Raw genomic sequence first — 20,956 nt, 5'->3', positions numbered from 1 at the left:
CATCATCATCATCATCATCATCATCATCATCATCAATGTCCCACTCCAGCCGCCCGGGTGTGGTTAACAAGTCTCCTCCACTCATTTCTGTCTTTCCACTTTTCCTCCTCCATTACTTCCGCCACATCCAATTCATTTTCTCTACTGTCCTTCCAAATCTGATCCATTCACCTTCTTCTCAGTCTTCCAACTGGTCCAATTACCTTTTTGTTACCCGTTCCTTTCCCATTCTTTTTACATGTCCAAACCATCTCAGTCTTGCTTTCTGCGTGTTCAATACTCCTCCTCCTCCTCCTCCTCCTCCTCCTCCTCATCATCATCATCATCATCATCATCATCATCATCATCATCATTTCCCTTTATACAGCTGTAGCCGGGTAAGGACAATATGGTTCCTCTCCACTTTCTTCGGTAGGGGATGCCCTAACATTTTCCGAGGCACCATATCTACTTTATCCATATAGGCTATTGTTATGAGGGGCTCACCACACCCTTAGGCATTTTATACCTATTGCCAGGTTCAAAATTATGCCGCCCCTAACATGGAGTCAGATACCTTTTGTAGCCGCTCCTCTGGAGTACAGATGCTACAGGTTTTCCCCTTCCACCATCTCCACTGTATCGAAGTCCACCTTCTCCACCGCAGATGCCGTTGAAGTCTTCACTTGTAACCCTGAGCTGGGACCCATACCAGATGTTACACACCGGGTCAGTGTGCTCTGGGACTCACATAGGCAGGTGTTCTTCTCTGATTTTAATATTTTGAATTCTCTCTCTTCTTGTCTTTTTAACTGATGTTCTAAAAAATTTCATTTCTACTACTTGGATCTTACTATCTTGTCTCTTATTAGTTACCAGCATTTCTAGTCCATATGTTACAACTGGTATGAAATACTGTTTATATAATGTTAATTTTGTTCTCTCTGACTTGATGATAAAATGTTGTACCTTTACTTAGTCTGTTATTAATTTCAGGGTTGATTTACTTAGTCTATTAATTTCAGGGTTGATTTACTTAGTCTATTAATTTCAGGGTTGATTACTTCCACTAATATTGCTACCCCAGAATACTAGCAAAGTCATCTCCATACAGGCCTTGAAGGCCCTTGGAGGGGTGGAATGTAAAGGCTTCTACTATCCATAACCTCAGCACTTAATGGGGTAGAATGGTTAGCTCTACACACCCCCAGAATATTAAGGAAGATAAATTAATTTTTGCTGAAGCGGTATTGATAACTTAATTAATTTTCTGGAGGGCCTGTCCTACTGTCCCATTTTTTGAGGATTGCCTAAGACAGATAAGCACAAACAATCAAGGTTGTTGCAACTGAGCAACGTAGTGACAAGTAAAATAATTACTGAAAGCTTCTCACGGAGCTACTCTGAAACCTAAAATAAAATATCAGATGATCAATGCTGCATCACACAGCTTGACAAACCTGACACCTTCAAGAAGTGGTGATCCTGCAGATATTGCATAGATGACCGATGATGGAAAACTTGTAAGAACTTTATAACATCTGCAGTTCCTGTTTGGATCTAAATAATGGACTGCAGGAAACTGCAGAGAGTAGTGAAAAGCAAGTTTTAGTTGTGATGAAGAATTAGACATTATTTCTGTTTTGCAGGCAATGACCATGAACGATGCTGATTTTGCACATACCGTGCTAAAAGAGATATGTATGCCATAAGCAAACGCAGATTGTGAATGCTTTTTTTATTTTCATGTTACAATAATGACTTGCCTGATAGGACCCTTCAATTGTCTACAAAAACATGTCTTTTTTTCTGAAGGATATTTTGAGAGCTGAATTACGAAAATGCCAAGAAGTTTAACTGAAAACACCGATTTTCCCGTTTTAAAATCTACTTTGTGCATTAACGGAAAAGTCATCTCTAGCTATACCCCAAGACTCAACTGGTACCACAAATGTACACTAAGAGATAAGAAGTGTCACCTAGAGAGAAGGCAGCATCTGTGTTACGGAGCTGCTCGACCAGCTGCATGTTGAGTCGGTTCAGTTCCTCCTTGGCCTGATCCGTCATAAGTTGTTCCCAGGCTTCAGGGACGTACCGAACTCCTCCAAGGCCTGCCCACCCAGGCATGTCCACCAAACGCAGCCGTGGAGAAGCAGCTACCAATCGTTGGAATGTTTCCTTGTGCTCCACTGTAGCAGTTAATATATCCTGAATAATAAAAAAAAACAATATGACATAACTAGGCAATTTGATCATTTATTTACCTACATAACAGTAAATGGGATGATGTGGTTGTTGGTTTTACCAAGAGAGAAAGTCTTCTCAGTTTTAATTACTGTGTTGATGGTGCGAAAGTAACTCGCTCATTATTAACCTATAAGGAAAGATCTTCATTTGGGTAATCATATTAACAAGGTTGTAAATAATGTTTAGAGATCTCTTCATATGGTTATGAGGATATTTAGGGGTTGTAGTATGAATATTAAGGAAAGGGTGTGTAAAGCTTTGGTATGACCCCAATAAGAGTATGGTACCTACACCAGGATTACTTGATATGAGAACTGAAGAAGATCCAAAGGATATGACCATAATTGTTCTGGGAGATTTCTGACAAAATAGTCGAGTTATGAAAATGTTGCAAACTTTGGGGTGGAAAAATTTGAGAGTAAGGAGATGAGCTGATTGACTAAGCAGTATGATGGAAGATGCTATTGGCTTTACGTCGCACCGACACAGATAGGTCTTGTGGCGACGAGACTAAGCAGTATATATAACAAATTCCAACTTGTACGTTTTGAGAAGTTCCAGCTTTCCATCACTTTAAAATCTTACGATTTTTCTTAGATTAAAGTAACATTAATTTATTTTAAAACTAATCAGTACATGTTCAGTTTTTCATCTTCAGACGTGATCTTGACTTAAGAGTTAAACCCTGCACAAAAACACGGGTTATATAAGTAAAACACAACTAACCAAAACAATTTGTCCCTGACAGGATAAAAGGTCTAAACGTCTGAAGAGTCTTTGGTGTTTTCTTCATTGTCACTCTTTGACAGCTCTTGATGTAAAAGATGTGTTATTTATGAAATACCACTTTGAGAACTATCCCAAAATAAAGGGATCTTAAAACCTTCTTAATGAATAAATGAAACAGCAGTGTACAACTATACAACATTTTTGTAACATTCAGCACTTGATGTGAATGGAAAGAGCGAATTTTCTTGTCAGATGAAATGGACTACAGTATTACCCCGCATTTATGTTTTCCCGTCTTTTACAACATTTTTTTGTTGGTCCCCTGAGATTTCCTACGCTCACACTGTATTAATACATTTTACGTTTGCGACATTTTAAGCTTCCCGCCATTTACACCACAACAGGCCATTCGAGAGGAAAAAATTCAAGGTAAAATGGCATCGCAACTAACCTAAAACACTTCTGAGTAACCCATGGTGACCAAATCAAACAACCATGGTCTATAATAACACTTAGAACTCTCAGTATTGAACTTCCACTTAACCAATGCAGTGCATTTTTTTATATCAGGTGTTTTCCACAACATACTAAACCTTATTTTCAAATCCGACAAGTTGAATTAACTCTCAAAATCTCACATACACACAAACTTTCCACCATAATCGTATGACTTTTGAATGCAAGTAAGCAAACACCCAATAGAAATCAAAAACATATATAATAATGCAAGTACAGTATCTAGGTAATGGCAAAATGCAGAGCCCAACAAAATTGCAAAGACGAAGAAGAAGAAGAAGAAGAAGAAGAAGAAGAAGAAGAAGAAGAAGAAGAAGAAGAAGAAGAAGAAGAAGAAGAAGAAGAAGAAGAAGAAGAAGAAGAAGAAGATATCAGGTGCTTGCTTTATTGCTAAGCAGGCTACAGTATAAGCCACAAGAAGGAGATGTTATCAAGTGATTCAGTGTTTGTCTTGCCCGAGTTCGTTATTTCACGGTTATTGTTTTACACTAGTGTTTTTTGTAGGAGCTGCTACTGTCGCTGATTCGACACATTTTCGATATTTGTTATGTTTTTTGTTCTTGTTATGTGAGTCAAGCAGTCAAAGTGAATTGCCGCGATCTTCTTTTCCCATCGTGTGTGTTTGTTAATCCTTCTTTGTTATTGCTTTATAGTTTTCCTACTAATAATGGAAAAAAGAAGGAAAGGAAAACTTTCATTATGGATGAGAAAGTTCGAATATTAGAAAAGGTTGATCGTACCGCGGAACCAGTGTTTCATTGGCACGCAAACTGCAGCTTCCTGTATCCATGCTGAATACAGTTGTGAAAAGCAGAGGAAGCATTACATCAAGTGCTTCAGAATGCGGACCAAACTTCAAGAAAAGGAAGCATGCGTCATACTGCAAATACGAGAAAATGGAAAAAATTGTAAAAAGTTGGTTTGAAACTTCAAGAGCCGCAGGCATTCCAATTGATGGTGTGCTCTTAAAGGAAAAGGCGCTTAAAGTGGCAAACATTTCAGCGCATCCAATGGCTAGATTGACTGATTTAGGAAAAGGTACAACCTAACCTATAAAACTGTTTGTAGGGAATCTACTGCATTTAGTGATGAAACTGTGGAAGAATGGATCGATAGAAGATTGCAGGAGCTGACCCAGGAGATGAAACTGGACTGTTTTTCAGTGTGTTGCCCAGCAAGACTTTGACATTCAAAGGAGATAAATGCCATGGTGGGAAACATAGCAACATGAGGCTCACAGTGATGTTGGTAGCTCTGAGAAGCTCCACCCCTATACGACAGGGAAATCTAAAAAGCCTTGTTGCTTCAAGAATGTGCGATCATTACCTACTGCCCACGATGCCAGCCATAAAACTTGGATGACCTCAGATCTTTTCCGACAGCAGTTAATTGCTCTGGATTAAAAAATGGGTGCGCAAAATAGGAAGATCCTTCTTTTCATCGACCGTTGTCCTGCACATCCCATGGATGTTAATTTGAGGAATGTGCAGTTAGAATTTCTGCCTGCTAAGTGCACAAGCAAGCTACAACCTATGGATTTAGGGGTTATTCACTCCTTTAAGTCACTCTATAGGAAGAACCTGGAACAGTGAATTTTATTGCTTATGGATGCTGGAAAGGATCCATCATCATTTAAAGTTTCAATCCTGGATGCGCTTCAATTCATTGCAAAGTCTTGGAAAGCCGTGAAGCAGACTACCATCTCAAATTGTTTCTTGAAAGCAGTATTTTTCAAGAATCATGCCGAATCTCAGCTGCAAGAAGAATGTTGCAGTCGGACTGCACTACTGAAGATTTTCTTCAAGTAGATGATTCTGGATCACTGCAGAGGAGAGAAGTATGGAGGAGTTAGAGCAGCCGAGTCTCCCACCAGTGACAGAGGAAGACAGTGAAGTGATGCCTACCAGTGCTGATGCGAGTGCAGCAGGTATCTGTCATCTGTAGAGGGAGGTGAAAATAATTTTCATAACCTTTATGAGCTTGTAAAACAAATAGAGGTCATAAGAAATAAGAAGTGTAAAGAGAGATCGATTCTGGGCTATTTTGGTAGGAAGCAGCGATTGTGTAGTTTTCCATTCGGAATAAATTTGTGTTAATGTTGTAAATACAGGTACAATAGTAGCAATTAAAATGTTTCATTCAGAGAAAATATTGCATCTTAGATAATTATATAGCCATTCTAACAAAGTAACTACTGTATATCAAAAGAATATATTACACAAATGTTTAACCACCTACCAGTAACCTTCTCCTGGGCAAAGGATGAGCGTAATTACAAAGGCAGTGTAGTCAACAGTTAATACAGTATAGTAATTAACTTACATACCTTTATTTGAGGTAAGTACAGTAAATCGATTGCCTATGCAGTGGCCTCCACGGTATGCACTAGCCAGCGTCTTGGTAGGTGTGCTAGGTACCAACTGATGAGCCCACCCTAGCACACGAGGGCGAAACGCTGCCAACCAGGAATGAGTTAGCTGGAAAATTTATAATGTCCAATAACGGACCATTTATATTGGTATTATAAATTTACTCATTCGGGACAAATATTTCAGATTCCCTATCAGAATCAACATTTACATCATCTGATGGCCAAGCAAGCATCAATTTTTGGTAATGAGACAAAGTCTCTCATAGTGCATTGGCACTGCCAGTGGCTACAGTTTGCCTATGCAGTGGCCTCCACGGTATGCACTAGCCAGCGTCTTGGTAGGTGTGCTAGGTACCAACTGATGAGCCCAACCTAACACACGAGGGCGAAACGCTGGCAACCAGGAATGAGTTAGCTGGAAAATTTATAATGTCCAATAACGGACCATTTATATTGGTATTATAAATTTACTCATTCGGGACAAATATTTCAGATTCCCTATCAGAATCAACATTTACATCATCTGATGGCCAAGCAAGCATCAATTTTTGGTAATGAGACAAAGTCTCTCATAGTGCATTGGCACTGCCAGTGGCTACAGTTTGCCTATGCAGTGGCCTCCACGGTATGCACTAGCCAGCGTCTTGGTAGGTGTGCTAGGTACCAACTGATGAGCCCAACCTAACACACGAGGGCGAAACGCTGCCAACCAGGAATGAGTTAGCTGGAAAATTTATAATGTCCAATAACGGACCATTTATATTGGTATTATAAATTTACTCATTCGGGACAAATATTTCAGATTCCCTATCAGAATCAACATTTACATCATCTGATGGCCAAGCAAGCATCAATTTCTGGTAATGAGACAAAGTCTCTCATAGTGCATTGGCACTGCCAGTGGCTACAGTTTGCCTATGCAGTGGCCTCCACGGTATGCACTAGCCAGCGTCTTGGTAAGTGTGCTAGGTACCAACTGATGAGCCCAACCTAACACACGAGGGCGAAACGCTGGCAACCAGGAATGAGTTAGCTGGAAAATTTATAATGTCCAATAACGGACCATTTATATTGGTATTATAAATTTACTCATTCTGGACAAATATTTCAGATTCCCTATCGGAATCAACATTTATATCATCGGCTGTGTGTTTCACATGTATTTCAAAGTACAGAATAAGTTTTTGGGCATTACCCCTTTTAAGAAGTTTCCTGCTTAAGAAGTTTTTTTTTTTTTTTTTTTTTTTTTTTTTTTTGCAGTCCCTTGAAAAACTTCTTAACAGAGTTTCACTGTACTTGATTTTAACATATCTTGTGTTTTTGGTTAGTATGAAAGATTCTTTCTTCACTTTGTGTTGTAGGACATATTTTGTATCTGTAAATAGAAATAAAGTGTAAGAAATGCTGCGTCTGCCAAGTTTGTTTTGAAGTTGGAATGGGTGTGCGTGTACGTAGATGTTGACACTTTATGTGCGCTATTCGGCAGCACGTCAAGCACTGTTCCGTGTTTGTCTGAAGATGTTGCTTGTGGCTGCGGAGGGGAAGTTCGGAGGGGTAGGAGGAGCGGCTGTTGGGGAAGTAGGACTGGAGCGGGGGGGGGTGTCTTCTGGCAATTCTTTTATGTGTATTGGGTCTTGTTTTTTTGATTCTTTTTAGGTAATTGTTTTTTAGGAAAGGGATGACTGCATTGAAAAGAATGTTAACTTTGTAATTTCATTTAAATTGAAGTTTGGATTGGCATATTGATCCAGGTTGATATAGAATTCTTCCATTATATTGAGTAAGGGGCTCTTGGGGTTCGTACTTAGAATTTGCCTATCATTTTCAATGTTTGTAAATTTATGTTTGAAGTCTTCAATGTGTTGGCCTATGGCTGAGAAATGACTGTTTTATTGTGTTGATATGTTGATTGTAACGTATCTGAAAATTCCTTCCAGTATGTCCGATATAACGGGCTTCACAGTTGTTGCACTTCATATGATATACTCCTGAATGACTGTATTTATTATTACTGTTGATGGATTTGGAGTTGTGTAGGATATTAGCGTTGTTATATGTAGTTCTGTAGGCTATTTTTAGATTTAGTTTCTTGAAAATGTTCGTTATAACATGTGGGTGTTGTTGAAAGTGAATAGTACATAGTCTTTCTTAGTTTTGTCAGTTCTGATTAGTTTTGATTTGGGTTGATTTTTTTAATTTTGTATATGATTTTGTAGACTTTTTTTTTTTTGTATCCGTTTTGTCTGGCTGTTTTATTCATCTAGTCATAAGTTTTAATATGGAACAGTGGACACTTCACAATTCAAGAATATTGTACATTCAACATATATCACCTGCGCACATAAGAGTATTGCAAAGTTTTAACTCTCATACCGATTAACGTCGACGAAGATAAGACAAAAAACATTTGCAAATTGATAACATTTGTATCCATACTATGTGACACCTTTATAATTTAAGAAAAATGTATTTTAACATACATCATTCATGTACATATAGTAATGTTAAGTTTTAATTATTATATCAGTTAATGTAGCCGATTATTTAAACTAGAACAATTGTAATGACAATGTCTTTACCCATATAATGTGACATTCTTATTGTGATGTTTTAATTGTATGTTATGATTGTCAGCTGAAAATGACCTTCACAAGGTCGAAACCGGTCCTGTAGAACAAAAATATATAAATATATGTACTGACATATTTTGAGGAAAGGAAGATCGCGGCAATTCATGTGAGATATTTTTTCACAATGACAATATGATTATTATTATTATTATTATTATCATTATTATTATTATTGACCGCTCGACTCACATAACAAGAACAAAAGCGTAACAAATAACAAAATAAAGTAAATGTAATGAATCAGCAACAGTAACTTTAAGAACTCCAAGAACAAACACAAGTGTACAACAATAACCATGAAATAACGAATTCAGGCAAGACAAACAGTCTTACTAATAAACAGTGTACAACTTTTATACAAGGTTTATACACCAATTATGTGAAATTCATTACTAATAAACCGTGTATAAGCCTCCTGAATCTGTCCACCCCTTTGGGGGTCTTCCTCGTGGTCCCTTTCTTGTTAACTTCTCTGAAAAATCTCTTTCTCATCATACGCCCATACCATTTTAGCTTTGTTGTTTCTATCCCGTCTTGAAGTTTCAAGATTCCTGTCCTTTTCCTTATTTCTTCATATCTAATTCTATCCTTTCTGGTCTTGCCCTCGATACCTCTTAGGAATTTCATCTCCGCTGCCTGTATTCTACTCTCCTCTCGTTTTGTTGTAGTCCACGATCCAGCTGCATAGGTTAGTAAGGGTTCATAATAGGTTGAACATATTACTTTCTTATGTTTCTTCAGTAGAAGTTGTTTGCTTGTTGTATTGTTTTCCCAATTTCCTCAGTTATCTTTCCATCTTCTGTGATCAGACTAAACAAGTACTTAAAACTTTTAACCACTTCCACAATTTTACCATTCAGTTTTATCTTTCCTCTTCCTTCCTTCCCCTTTGTCATCACTACTGTTTTACTTTTCTCTGTGCTTACTTTCTTCCCAAATTTTTCAATCTCTTGATTCCATAGATCTACTTGTTTTTGCACTTCCGTTTCATCCTCACCCCACATCACTATATCATCTGTAAACAACATGGCTTTCATTGCCTGTTTTCCCAATCACTGTTTAAAGTTCTTATCAATTTCATCCATGACTATGTCCGAGACCAGTTTCAAAATTAAGCCTTCTTTTCTTTTTCCCCCCCCTATACTGGTCTTACACTACTAACACAAATTTTGTACACTGCCTTTATCATTTACACTTGCACTCTGTTAACTTGTTTTTTCCTTAATGTGTTTCATACCAACTGTCTGAGCACACTGTCATAAGCTTTCTCAATGTCAATAAATGTCATCACTGTGTCTCTTCCAAACTCCCATCTTTTCACCATCATATGTTGTTTGGTTGCTTAGCTCTTTTTATTTCACCTGACATGTGGACAGTGGCAGCACTGGTCAAGGTCTCTAGGTAAGAGAGAGTGTGAAAATGGAGGAGCTTGAGTACACGCGTGTTTTGGTTTAATGTATTTGTTAGTTTTAAGTGATCTATAGTGTACAATAAACATGTGGTTTCATTCACTGCAATTTGAATTATTTCGTGAGCTACCACAGAGGTGTTGTTTGGATCAAATGCAACATTTTTTGGTCCTCCGGGCCGGATTCGCAGTGTGAAAACCGTAGGCCTAATGTTCAAACTGATACGGTACCTTAGCGTAGCGTGTTTCACTTCACCGCATCGGCATCATTGTTTCGTTACATATTCCTCCTCGTGGGAGTACAGGTGGACCGAATTCATTTCAGTGTGACTTTATGATTTTCATTGTGCATTATTAAACCGAGATATGCTGTAACAGCACGCTTGAACCACGAGGTCAGTCCATGCGTAGAACATCTAGGAAATAAGTACGTTGCCGTTGTGCGCAATGCGAACAAGTAAGGAAGTCATAGTGTCAGAATCATTTTCAATGTGAAATCATACTCATCAAAGCAGGTCATGCCAGTGTTAAGGTGCAAGAAGTAAACGAGTGGATTTCGGCGGGAAGCGCCATGTTGTAGAGCAAATTAAGCCGCACCATCATACAACAGGGCTGCCACCACATTTTCAGCCAGTGGAGCCAACAGTGACAGTACACCGCCAGAACAAGGAGCAGTGCAGCCAACGGCGATTTCAACTCACGAGTCAGCCACCAGGAGCAGCATCATCGCGTCCTCGAAGGGTGAGTGCAGTCTGGTTCAATTGTCATTCCTTGTTATTCCTTGCTTGTCCTTCCCATAATGGAAGAAAATCTAAAGTGCACATTTACGAAGAAAAGGGCTGTTGTGAAATCTCGAGTTACTCGCTTAGGAAACTTTATCAGTAACTTTCAAGGAGAAAATTTAAATGATATCAAATTGAGGCAGGATCTTTTACAAAGAAGTATCGAAGAATACAGCGATGTTCAGAGTCAACTCGAAATAAATGACGACGACATTAGTCACGATTCTGATAGGGAAGCATTTGAAGAAATTTGTTTAGACATTCAGTCAAAAATTCAAACTCTTCTGTTAACACTGCCTTGCCTTCCTCTCCTATAGACAGTTCAACCACAACCAATGGCCACTTACTCAAATTACACTAGCCAACATGATTTTGCGGTAAAATAGAAAATATGTAATTCTTATGGAAATCACTGCCCTGATTCTGAAAATAATGCTATTTTTTTCCTATCAAGTCTAGTTTTGACGCAATTCGGTGTTTTAGTATCTGCATGAATTCGTAAGATGTAATGTTGAGGGATGTTCTCGCGCAACATTTTTTAGAATACAATTATGTTATTTGATTTGTTATTGTTTGCATTTTATTATAGGTTTATTGCTGTCTAAATTTTCATTTTGTAGTTGGGGATTTCCTGGTAAATTCATAACAAACTCCCCCAGATACGCAATAGACCGCGAGGTATGTAGGATTGAAGACAAGACAGTTGAGAGTTTGTCTTTCACTTTAGACCACTTGAATAATCAGACGTGTTAAAAGCCCCAGCCCTTATGCAATGTTTATGATGGACTGATAAAGCAGTTTCCTTTCAAAGATAACAGTCCAAAAGTATTATACTCAAGAAAATGAACTTGTATTTTGTACGGATGTTTCAAATCTTCTACGTCGATTGGGAGAGAAAGAGTATGATCCTAGTAAGTGACGTGTTTTTATTGACTCTTCCAAAATAAGTTTAAAGGCTGTTTTGCTTCATAATACAAATGTTCTGGCATCCGTCCACTTGCACACTCCACAAAAATGTCTGAAACATACGAGACCTTAAAGTTGGTGCTTGAAAAAATTAAATATCATGAGCATGGGTGGCAAATTTGCGGTGATTTGAAGATCATTGGATTGTTGCTGGGATAACAAAAAGGCTATACAAAATTTCCCTGTTTCCTATGCGAATGGGATAGCAGGGCACGGGATAAACATTGGGATACAGTGAATTGGACAGAAAGGAAACAACTACAACCAAAATCCAAAAATGTCTGGAATGTTAAGTCTTATTGACCGTGAAAAAAGTTTACTTCCACCCTTGCACATCAAATTTGGATTGATGAAACTGTATGTTGAGGCATTAGATAAAAGTAGCCTATGGTTCCAATATTTATCCACTAAATTTCCCTCATTATTAGATGCAAAAATCAAAGAAGGCGTATTTGATGGACCACAGATTCGTAAACAGATGAAGGATAAAATTTTCACAAACACGATAACCAAAATTGAGAAAGAGGCATGGAACGCATTCAAAGATGTAGTGACTAAATTCCTTGGCAACATTAAGGACCCTCAATACAAAGAAATTGTAAGGAAAATGTTGTTAAAGTTTAAGGAACTCGGTTGTAATATGAGCCTTAAGCTTCATTTCTTAGCTTCGCATCAGGATTATTTCCCTCTAAATTTCGGAGCTGTCAGTGAAGAACAAGGTGAAAGGTTTCACCAGGATCTCAAAGATGCAGAACGACGCTACCAGGGCCGTTGGGATGTGAATATGATGGCCGATTACTGCTGGTCGCTTGCACGAGACGACCCTTCTAGAGATCATTCAAGAACTTCAAAAACCCGGAAATTCCACGGGAAACGGGAAAAGACGGAGGTGTGAATCTAACCTGCACATAATGTAAGTAACAAAACTATGTTGTTTAACCATGTAATTTTTATTCAAGGTACGGTTATATTAATTTAAAAGCAACTGTACAGTCGAAACTAAATAGGCGCTTTATGCTTCAGTTTAACGAATTTCAATATACATTAAAAATATAATACATACTACCTACTTGCTTACAAAGCAGCATTTATGTGTATTTAATGCATGAAAAATATGACTGCATTTTGCAAGATGAAATTTACATTAATACATCAAATTTAATCAATACTAAGTATCAACAATTTTACTTAAGAACCAAATAATATTTTGTAAAATTGCCACCAAACCAGACGTGATTCGCCAAAACTAATTTTTTCTCGAAATCTGCGTTAAGAAATTCATAAAACCCACCTAGTTTCGTTTTTACCGCACAAAAAAGTTTTATTTTGCAGGCTAGTGTTACGTACTATTTCTTTGCCTAAATTTAAGGGTTCTATTGCAGAATTCATGCACTTTCATGACACCTTTGAGTCGCTAATCATCAGTAAAGACTCTCTGACTGACATACAATGCTATTATTACTTGCTGTCATCTGTATCAGATGAAGCTCATAAATTAATTGAAAACCTTCCAGTAACGCAAGAAAACTTCAAAGTAGCATGGGACTTAATATGTAATCGTTATCATAACCCAAGGCTCATCTTAGATCTTCACGTCAAAGAGCTTCTGTCACTTCCAGTTGTTAAGGGTGAATCACCCAAAGACCTAAGAATGCTCATAAATCAGCTGTGTAGCAATCTCAATGCGATAGGAGCCTTGAAAATTAAGACCCCCTTGCATGAAGTCATCCTATCACATTTAGTACTCCAACGGATAAGCCTAAGTCTACGTAAACAGTGGGAGAACTCGACCTCAGGGGACAAATGCCCAAGTTTACAAGACTTAATCCTCCTCCTTGAAAGTAACTACCAGATACTAGAAATCGTCTCCTCCCATAAGACCGGAGCAGAGAAGCAAGAAATAGGCAAGGTCAGCGGATCTTCCAAGCCTTCCACCAGTTCATACACCTCCATTCCCTCATCATGTGAACTTTGTGGTGCTTCTCATTTTCTCTATCGGTGCTCTAAATTTAAGGATATGTCTGTTAATGACTGCATCAAGTTAATTAGAGACCACAGGCTCTGTCTCAATTGTTTGAAAGGTGACCACATTGCAAGCAGTTGCACTTCAGGCAGTTGTAGAATGTGTAACCAAAGGCATCACACTCTGCTACATTATCAGCAAGACAACCAGAGGTCATCAAATTCGACAGGATATCCCCCACAACAGCAGTCATATTGCTCTTTGAATGGAGCATTTCAACAACACGAAGTTCTCCTATCAACTGCTGTGGTTCATATTAGGGACAGTAGTGGTAGAGTTCATGAATGTCGAGCCTTACTGGACAGTGGTTCTCAGATGAATTTCATGTCGCATGGCCTTGAGAACCGGCTAGGACTCAAACTAAGTTGCCATTCTATGCCAATCAATGGCATCAGCAATATGAAAACAGTGGAATCTTCACATATTTGCCAAGTTTCCATCTCTTCCAGAGTTAGTGATTATGGGAAATCCATTGTTTGCTCTGTGTTAGGACAAATAACGGGTCAACTTCCTACTACTAGAATTAACTGTGATGACTGGAACTTGCCTGTGGACATAGTATTAGCAGACTCATGGTTTAACCAACCATACGATATTGATCTTCTCCTGGGAGCAAGTGTGTTCTATGATATCTTACTACCTGGGCAGCGCACAAGTTAAGGTTATCCCACTCTTCAAAACACTACTCTTGGCTGGGTACTTGCTGGCTGTATACCCAACCACTCTGTACAACATCGAAGTGCTACAACTAAGGCTTTATTTTTAAAGGGTGACATGCTGCACGCACAGGTTGAGCGCTCCTGGACACAGGAAGAAGTGAGGACCAATCCACTCACAAAGGAAGAAAGGGAATGTGAAGAACACTTTCAGAGGCACACCACTCGAGAAGAAACGGGATGTTTCGTGGTTAAACTGCCTCTTCGTTCCAATCGGAGCAACCTAGGAGACTCACTGGACACTGCTAAGAAATGTTTCCATTACTTGGAGAGAAGGCTGGAAAGACAGCTTGCACTGAAGGAGGAATATACTAACTTCATGCAAGAATATCACCAACTGGAACACATGGAGGAAATCGAAGCCCCTATTCAAAGTCAAGGATCCTACTACTTGCCTCATCATGCTGTTGTAAAGAAAGGTAGCACTACGACGAAGGTTAGGGTAGTCAATGATGCGTCGTCTAAAACTACAACGTCAGTATCTCTTAATGACATCATGATGGTCGGACCCACACTGCAACAAGATCTGTTCTCCATTGCCCTTCGGTTTCGTACCCACAAGTACGTCATAACTGCAGATTAAATTGAAATAATAAATATGGTAGTTCAACCTATTCAATACAAGTAAATAAGAGATGTAGAGATTACATTCTTATTTAATTAAAAGTGGAAATGGTACCGGTTTCGAACCCCAGTCTGGGTCATCATCAGCCGATTATAACTCGAAAAACAATGCATAAGTAAGAAAGAAGTTAACGGTCAAGTCCACATAATATCAGTTGAAGAGGTGATATAAAAATGACGGGGGTAGGCACTGTAAAATTCAGATGAAGTGGAATGTAAGTCACTTAAAAGAAGTAATGCGTAATCTTCTGAGCATCAGCACGGCACACGCAATGGTTTTTTTTTGCTAGGGGCTTTACGTCGCACCGACACAGATAGGTCTTATGGCGACGATGGGATAGGAAAGGCCTAGGAGTTGGAAGAAAGCGGCTGTGGCCTTAATTAAGGTACAGCCCCAGCATTTGCCTGGTGAGAAAATGGGAAACCACGGAAAATCATTTTCAGGGCTGCCGACAGTGGGATTCGAACCTACTATCTCCCGGATGCAAGCTCACAGCCGCGCGCCTCTACACGCACAGCCAACTCGCCCGGTCACGCAATGTTTGGCACTGTCTCACAATGTTCACAAAAAGCAGAGAACAGTTAAATGAGCCAGACTGCATACACCGTCAGGCACAAAGTCACAACACAATCCAAATAAGAAGATCTAAAGTCATGAAAAGCCGAAGACGAGCAGCTCACCCGAAGTAACTTGCAAGCTCCAGAAGATCGGTGCGGTGTTTACAACGTCAAGTGCTGTAGTTTCATACGCTGACGGAGATTGAGGGATAGATTAATGATCAAGTATTTGCTTAGTTCACGAAAATATATATACTTATAATACGATTCAATATAATTGAATACGTAATTATGATCTTGAAGATTTTTAGAACAGTTGACGTGAAAAAACAATAGTGAATAGAAAAAATTGTAAAAAGCACAATATCGGAAACAAATGAAAACATGTATGCACAGTGCGCTATTTCTTGAATATAAAAAAATTCAGGTCGTGATTGAAGTAGTCAAAGTTGGCGGACGCAAGGCATGAGTTTAAATTTGAAAGTGAGGGCCCAAAATGAAGGTGGCAATGTAGTGGGTTTTTTTTTTTAGGGGTGAAAAGAAAAATAAGATAAATTAATAAAGAAAGAAGATTAGTGGATAAGAAAAGATTAAAAGGGTTTAAAGTTGAAAGGTGGTGAGAAAGGATAAGATAGGGATGAAGGAGGGGTAGTTTAGGGTGGGTTACTGGAGGTACAAAATGTGGGTAGGAACTTTGTAAGGAATGGAAAATTGAATTCAGGTTTTGAAATTTAGAATTTTTGAGAAGAAGAATTAGGAAGTCAAATAGGATGTTGGGTTTTTCAGAAATGTTGTTTAAGTTGAAATGTTGTGTTTTTCAGAAATGTCGTTTAAGTTGAAATTTTTATCTTTAAATAACTGCAGATATCGAGAAAATGTATCGCCAGATCAATGTCCATCCTGAGGACCGCGATTTACAGATAATTGTATGGCGCAGTTCACCCCATCAACCGCTGAAGACCTATAGGCTTACAACGGTGACCTATGGAACAGCAGCAGCTCCATTCTTAGCAACCAGATGTCTGATTCAGTTGGCAAGGGAAGAGCAACGAAGATTTCCACGGGCCTGTGGAGTTGTGTCACGTGATTTCTATGTTGATGACCTGCTGACTGGAACCAACTCCATCCAAGATGCCCATCAGTTACAGTCGGAACTGACTTCCCTTCTAAACACAGCAGGATTTAGACTTAGGAAATGGCGTGCTAATCACCCTGACATATTGGCATCCATTCTGTTAGAACTGCAAGAAAATCAGGTCCCTTGTAATTTAAATTTTGGAGTTATAGTGAAAACACTTGGTATTCTCTGGCACCCTGTTGAAGATATATTCAAGTTCGGAGTTACCTCAACTAAGGATGCTCCTCCACAGTGGACTAAACGCACCATTCTGGCTACTGTAGCAGCAATATTTGATCCTCTGGGACTACTTGGTCCAGTTATTGTACGATGCAAACTCTTCATCCAAACACTTTGGCAACAACAAGTAGACTGGGATGAGTCCCTCCCCAATCAAATTGAAATTTCATGGATAAACACCCATAAACACCTATCTGCACTGAGTAACATCGTCATACCAAGGAGAGTCACATGTAACGGAGCAATGGTGCGCCTGGAGCTACATGGTTTCTTGGACGTATCGGAGAAAGCGTATGGCACCTGTATTTTCCTGCGGTGCATTAGTACCAATGGTGATGTTACCGTCTCCCTGTTGACTGCTAAGTCGAGAGTGGCACCTCTAAAGCAAATCTCGTTACCTCAGCTGGAGCTATGTGGTGCTGTACTATTGAGCCGATTGATGGATAAGGTGTTTGTAGCTATCAACATGAGAATTGATGCTCGATATTACTGGACGGACTCTACGGTAGTTCTAGCTTGGATAACAGGTTCACCCAATTCTTGGAAGACTTTTGTGGCTAACAGGGTGTCAGAAATACAGGACATGTCAAGAATAGAGGACTGGAAATACATTCCCTCACAAGACAATCCCGCAGACTGTATTTCAAGAGGACTCGAACCACAGGAACTTGAAACAATGCTGCTATGGTGGCGGGACCTAGTTGGCTTCAGAATCATCCATCAACTTGGCCAGTCTTAAAGGAAACCATCTCTAACATACCAGAAGAGCAAGCGCCAACTATGTGCCTCGTGACAGTTAACCATGACCTGGACGACTACCTTAGACGCTTTTCCAGTTGGTCTAGACTGCAACGAGCAACAGCCTTTTTGCTTAGATTTCTTCAAAATCTTCGAAGTAATGTTACTGAGAGGCGTCATGGGCCATTGACCACAGCTGAGTTACGTGATTCCTTGAAGGTTGTCATTTGGCATGTCGCAACGTTCCACCTTTGCGCAAGAACTACATAACCTACAACAGGGGAAGACGATCCCATCTGAAAGCAAACTTATGGCGCTCCATCCTTTTCTTGACAGCGCCAATTTTATTAGGGTGGGCGGTAGACTTGAAAACTCTTCAGCCCCCTACGACCAGAAACATCCCTTCATATTGCATCCCAAACACCATTTCACCAAACTCATCATCCTGCATGAACATCATAGGCTTTTACATGCGGGAAGTCAGTTGGTGTTAGCTTCTCTACATCAAAGATTCTGGTTCACTAATGGAAAATCTATCGTTAGACAGGTAATTCACAACTGTCTCACTTGTTTCAAGTTAAAGGCAACCACGACAAACCAACTCATGGGTCAGCTACCCCCAGCAAGGGTTAACTCCAGCAAACCATTTTCCAACTGTGGAGTTGACTATGGAGGTCCCTTGTATGTCAAGCATGGCACCCTTAGGAGCAGGACACGAACCAAATGTTACATTGCCCTCTTCGTGTGTATGGCCACGAAAGCAGTTCATCTCGAGCTTGTTAGCAGTCTATCTACTGAGGCATTCATTGCAGCTCTACGGAGGTTCATGTCACGACGTGGACGATGCAGCAAGATCTTTAGTGATAATGGAATCTGCTTCGTTGGAGCAATGAGAAAGCTGAAGGAGTTGCAGCACCTGATGAGGTCCCGCAGTCATCAGTCTGCTGTTAAGGAGTTTGCGTCCAACGAAGGTACTGACTGGCACTTCATTCCACCTCATGCTCCCCATTTTGGAGGTCTTTGGGAAGCAGGAATCAAGTCAGTGAAGAATCACCTCAAGAGGGTCGCCAGAGACACACTTCTCACCTTTGAAGAAATGTACACCCTTTTAACTCAGATTGAAGCGTGCTTAAACTCCTGACCAATAACCCCCTTACCCAACAAACCTGATGAATTTTCCTTCCTCACTCCTGGACAGTTTTTGATTGGTGAATCACTCTCATCCTTCCCTGAACCAGACTGTCTTACAACTTCAATTTCATATGTATCCAGATGGCAGCTCGTTCAGCAGTGTCGACAGCAAATATGGAAGATGTACAATATTAGAAGGATCCACCTTTCAACACTCCGTTGTAAGTTGAACTAAAAAGAAGTCACAACTTGTTTATTGGGACCGGTTTCGACACATTACAAGTGTCATCATCAGCCAAATAGTAAAATAGGGCAAGATATAAAGATCTTAAAACAACTAATACATTGAACACAGGCAAAAAATTAACATTGATTCATATCGTAGCAATTCAGTTAATGTCCAAAACACAATGATCGCAGTCAAGAGAGTAAACAGAACATCATTGTCTTGCGCCAAAAACAAATATAGTTGAAGTTCAGAAGCAGGTCAAGTATGCACTTATGTAGAGTCGTTGCTAGGCAGGTCTTGTAGGCATTTGTTTCTCAGGCCAAAGAGTAAAGGTGACGTAATTGAAGTCTTAGGAAAACAGTGTAGGATTTAATTTCGTCAAATTCAAAGTAGGTATATAAGTTTGAAAATAATTTAAAACATTAAAAAGAATAAAGTTAAATAAAAATATATTAAAAATAGGAAGAAATAATAAAAGAAAATTGCAATGTGAGGTTCAACTCGAAACAACTTGCCGTAGTAATTGATAGATGAATGGGAGATGATAAATAGAGAAAAGGTTGGGGAACGTTTATTAGAGGTGGTGATGGTGGTGGTGGTTATTGCTATTAGAGGAAGTACAAATGGGTAAATATCTTCTATATAACACTAAACCGAGGAAAAAAGAGGAAGAGGTCCGACACTTCGAAAAATGAAGATATCGGTAAAAGGAAGACAAGGGCCATGGTCATGTGACTATCTGTCTCAATTACAGCAGAGAACCAAATGGCACAACCCCAAGACCAACATCCAGACAGGAACACTTGTCCTTATCAAGGAGGACAATCTTCCACCCCTAATGTGGCAGACTGGCATCATAGAGGAGGTTCATCCTGGAGCTGACGGTCATGTTCGTGTGGTGTCTGTGTGCACTGCCAAAGGAACCTACCAACGACCAGTGACCAAGAGATGCCTGTTTCCTACCTACTGACCCATGAGGCACCGATTATCTGTGGATGTGTAGTTGTGTGTTTTTTCTGCTATTGATTCACATGTCCATGTATCTTGTTATACTGCAGCATCAGATGACTGAACTATGCAGAGTTTACAGTGCAATTGTTTTCCTTTTTTTTGTTTTCTGTGTTTTTTGTTTTGGTGACTTGCAATGTACATACTCCTTTCTGTGTCAATTTGTAATTTGTAGTCCAAATTAGGTGGGCGGCATGTTTGGTTGCTTAGCTCTTTTTATTTCACCTGACGTGGACAGTGGCAGCACTGGTCAAGGTCTCTAGATAAGAGAGAGTGTGAAAATGGAGGAACTCGAGTACACGCGTGTTTTGGTTTAATGTATTTATTAGTTTTAAGTGATCTATAGTGTACAATAAACATGTGGTTTCATTCACTGCAATTTGAATTATTTCGTGAGCTACCAGAGAGGTGTTGTGTGGATCAAATGTAAAGTTCAGGTCAAACGATCTGTCTTTCCTAAAACCATACTGTTCTTCTTCCATTTCTCCTTCTAGCTTCCTCCTCAGTCTTCCTTCCAATACTCTCTCAAATATCTTAGCTACATGGGCAATAAGGATGATCCCTCTGTAGTTATTACATTCCTTTTTAGCACCTTTCTTAAATTTCGGGATAATTAAACCCTTTCCCCATCCTTCTGCTGCTTTACCGCACTTCATCCTTTGTAGGGCTTCCTCTATTTCTAACATCGATATCTCCTATTCCTGTTCTTTTTTCCCCATTGTTTCTTCTTGCTCCTTCTCATCTACCACTTCACTGTATTTAATATTTAGCAATTGTGAGAAGTATTCTTCCCATCTTTTTAGTATGTCATCTCTTTGCATCAATATCTGCCATCTTTCAGTTTTTATAAATTTTGAATCTTACCTCTTTCTAAACTATTCTTCACCAAACCATACAAAATCTTTTTACTTCCTTTTATATCCTCCTATAACGTTTCTGTGAAA

The 20,956-nt window shown here is 39.3% G+C and overlaps 1 protein-coding gene across 3 annotated transcripts in view; it reads right to left on the bottom strand.

The window, feature by feature from the left end:
• LOC136876041 (pyridoxal-dependent decarboxylase domain-containing protein 1) overlaps window positions 1-20,956 on the bottom strand; it is a 236,988-nt gene that overhangs the window by 74,745 nt on the left and 141,287 nt on the right. For all 3 annotated transcript variants that reach the window (XM_068228198.1, XM_067149657.2, XM_067149659.2), the window contains exon 13: window positions 1,959-2,187. In XM_068228198.1, the coding sequence (XP_068084299.1) occupies window positions 1,959-2,187 (229 nt within the window). The remainder of the gene's footprint in view (window positions 1-1,958; window positions 2,188-20,956) is intronic.

The sequence above is a fragment of the Anabrus simplex genome, chromosome 6 (assembly GCF_040414725.1).
Source record: "Anabrus simplex isolate iqAnaSimp1 chromosome 6, ASM4041472v1, whole genome shotgun sequence".
In the NCBI taxonomy this organism is placed as follows: domain Eukaryota; kingdom Metazoa; phylum Arthropoda; class Insecta; order Orthoptera; family Tettigoniidae; genus Anabrus; species Anabrus simplex.
This window is presented reverse-complemented; position numbering and strand designations above follow the sequence as displayed.